The sequence below is a fragment of the Seriola lalandi genome, unplaced genomic scaffold, assembly GCF_002814215.2.
Source record: "Seriola lalandi dorsalis isolate HSWRI2012SDOR001 ecotype SW California unplaced genomic scaffold, Sedor1 jcf7180002054517, whole genome shotgun sequence".
Classification (NCBI taxonomy): Eukaryota; Metazoa; Chordata; class Actinopteri; order Carangiformes; family Carangidae; genus Seriola; species Seriola lalandi.
The window spans coordinates 1653297-1656580 of NW_019525070.1; the positions used below are offsets into that span (position 1 = coordinate 1653297).

At 38.1% G+C, this 3284-nt stretch overlaps 1 protein-coding gene across 1 annotated transcript; it reads right to left on the minus strand.

Moving 5' to 3' along the window:
- Positions 1–1026: 1026 nt before the first annotated feature.
- Positions 1027–3253, minus strand: LOC147818720 (uncharacterized). Its single transcript, XM_087175904.1, has 6 exons — positions 3053–3253; positions 2317–2459; positions 2132–2196; positions 1926–2060; positions 1744–1842; positions 1027–1633 (listed from the first exon to the last, which is right to left on the minus strand). The coding sequence occupies exons 1-6, from the start codon at positions 3155–3157 to the stop codon at positions 1581–1583; spliced, it is 600 nt and encodes a 199-aa protein (XP_087032030.1). The 5' UTR covers positions 3158–3253; the 3' UTR covers positions 1027–1580.
- Between the last annotated feature and the right edge of the window lie 31 nt (positions 3254–3284).

Sequence of the window (3284 nt, forward strand, 5' to 3'; positions counted from 1 at the left end):
TATTAGAGTTTCTGTTTGAAAGCTGTATAAGTTAGGAAGATATACATTTAATTTATTTGCAAATTTATTGAATGCATTCACAGTTGTTGTGCAGTCAGCAGAATGGACTCTTGGTTTACCACTACAGTCTGAATTGCAACAAAGGCCTGCTGAATGCAGAAGGATCGCTTACTCATAAAAAAGGGGCAGACTTTCAGTCTGTGCAGTCCTATTAGGTATTAAATCTTCCCCGGTATTATCATCACTGCTATCTCCAATTAGATTAAAGTTAAGGACTGATCTCATTTGACTTGAAGGGAGACTATGTAACTTTTGAAAGAAGAAACAACCAATTCTTTGGCTTACAAATGGAAAGTTGAATTCATAAGTATGGTATTAGAGTTTCTGTTTGAAAGGTGTAAATGTTAGGAAGATATTCACAAATGCAATTAATTTATTTGTAAATTTATATAATGTATTCACAGATATTTTTTTTAATTGTGGAATTTATTTGTATATTTGCAAATCCGTTTTATATTTGTAAGATATTTATGTGAATTTGCAAATTTATTTTCTGTATTTGTGGAAGGTGTTCTATATTTCCAGATCACACATATGCACATATTGTTGATCTGCTCACACAAATAATATTGAAACAAATCTACCTCCATACATCTTCATCAATTTGATAACACGTGCGACAAATTCATAGAACACAACAGAAGTGTTTCCAGGAGACACTAAAAAGTGATGAACCTGGCTAACCCTTTTGAAGTTGAAAGCATTGAATAACAAGTGTGTCCCAGCCAGGTTCATCATTTCTTTCTTTTTAAGAGAGAGAGAGAGAGAGCGAGAGGAGAGGATGATATGGCACAAAGGGCCATGGGTTGGACTTGAACCCGGACTACAGCGGTTAGCATTACCCCCACTCCCACGCCTGTGTCCACTGGAAACACATCTGTTGTGTTGTAGGACTGAATTTGCAGCACGTTTCTGTGCCTGCATGTGTTTTTTTAAGTTGCAGTGCATCATAGTCAGAGCCAGAAAGAACATATAGATTGTCTTTAATACAAAACAAAAGCATGCAATAACACAGTCCCTCCTTTTGTTGAAAAAAAAAAAACTTTTTACATCATAATTTATGAACAGTGACATGCGAAATCAGTCCGTTTAATACAACAAAAGGTACACTACAGGGCGTCGTGTGGCGTAGTGGTCTAAGCAGGCTCCCCATGTGTAGAGGCTACAGTCCTCGCTGCAGTTGGCCCCGGTTCGAATCCTGCATCGGACGGCCCTTCGCTGCATGTCATTCCCCCTCTCTGCCTCTCCGTTTCCTGTCTCTCTCCACTATACTATCATATAAAGGCATAAAAAGCCCAAAAAAATATACTTTAAAAAAAAAAAAAAAAGGTACACTACTATAAAACACCTGCAGGATGGAAAATTTGTTTTCTTCAATTTTATTAAGACATCAGTGATACATACAAGTGGTACTGGGAGTTTGGGCACATCTAAGAGAATGTACTTGAATACAAATTGAACTCATGCAGTCTCAGGGTAGATTTGAGGTTTACGATAGGTGACAATATGCGTTTTCTCTATTATTCGTCTTCCATTACATCTGTGGTAGGTTCCTTCTCATCAGGGCACAGGTCTGAAATAGAGGTGGGAAATGAAGTTGATAAGTGCCTCAATAATTTACCCATACTGATTACTGCTGAGTGTGTAGTGGTCAAGATATACAGAGAGATCGTAGCATCTCACCTGCGTTGTCCACAGAGAAGATGTCTGGTTGGAAGTTGAGGCATGCAGCCTGTTTCTTGAAAACATCCAGATAAGAGACATCCAGTTCCCCAGACTTTGCTGCAGGGCAGGGAGAAGCTAATAAATCTAAAGCTCTGAATTTTGGGATTTTTTAACGAGTGTAGAGACAACTGTGAACTCACTGAAGAGGTAAAGGTTTCTCCCTTTTCTGGTTTCCCCATTCCCCGTTGTCACTGAGGTGTCTGTCCAGAGGATGCACTCAGGGCAGGTCACCATGTAATTCCCAGCATGAGCATGAGAAGAGGAGTTAAAGCTAACTATTGGATACAAACAGAAGTTTAGTAACTGTGAAAAGCACAGATAATGATATGTACCATAATGTACTTACATGTCACATTGATCGAGTTTACTGAGAAGGTGAAATTAACACTTCCATAATGACATTTCCCATCACTTGAAAAGAGAAGTAAACAAAACAAACACATGAGAACTGTATTAAATCTCACCTCTTACTTAATGCACTGGATCTTAAATGTATCAAAAAAAATTCATTTTCAGAAGATTAATGCTTACACTCTGTCTCCCCAGCTCAGGGTCATAACATCATTGTCAGGGGTGGGTGAGAGTTTAATCCAGGAGCTGTTGACAGTTTTAAGTTCCCTCAGAGAGTTTGCATTGTCTGATATTCCAGAATGGAATATCCATTTTCCAAAGAGCTAGAAATAGATGTGCAAAATTGAAACCCATATTTCTAACAAATTTTTACTCAAATAAAAGCTCTAGGTAAACAGATTTTTGTAGCACAGTTTCAACTCCCATACATTTACAGCGTTCCTTTGAGACGCAACTTTGAGAGATGTAAAATACAAAAAAAAAAATTCCAACCTTCAAACATAATTGAACATTATTGTCACATTATCGATGACCATTTATTCAAGTATGACAAATTGACCTGATAGGAAATCTATCACAGTGAACATTTAGACTGCTGAATTTTAACTTGTCTTGTGTTCAAACAGTCCAACATGTGAGACATCAGAGTTGGCTGGTGAACAGTGACCTCTTCAGTGCACCTATACTCCATATTTCACATTATCCTCTTCATTGCCCTCATGTTTACTTATTTTTGTTCTTCTATATGGCAGATACTTGTGGCTCTCAAACCCCAGATGGTGGAATTTGAGAACACTCCACAACATGAATACACCTCAGTAAAAATAGAGGTTGTAGTTATGTAAGGTTAAATCATGTAGAACAAAGAAAACTCGATTCTACTTAACAGTCAATGTAAATCCTGAGGACAACGTACCTGCTTTTGATCATCCAGAGGTTTAATCAGCTCTTCACAGCCTGGATCAGACGCAGCAGTCAGAGAGGAGAGAGCCAGCAAAGCTAGACAAAAGTGAACAGACATGATTAAAGGTCAAATGATAGCCAGTTGAATACCACAGCAAAAACAGAACAACTGTACTCCTGCAGGAATGCTGGCTAGCAGACGAGCAGAGGGGATGTTACACTAATATGTACTACTATATATACTA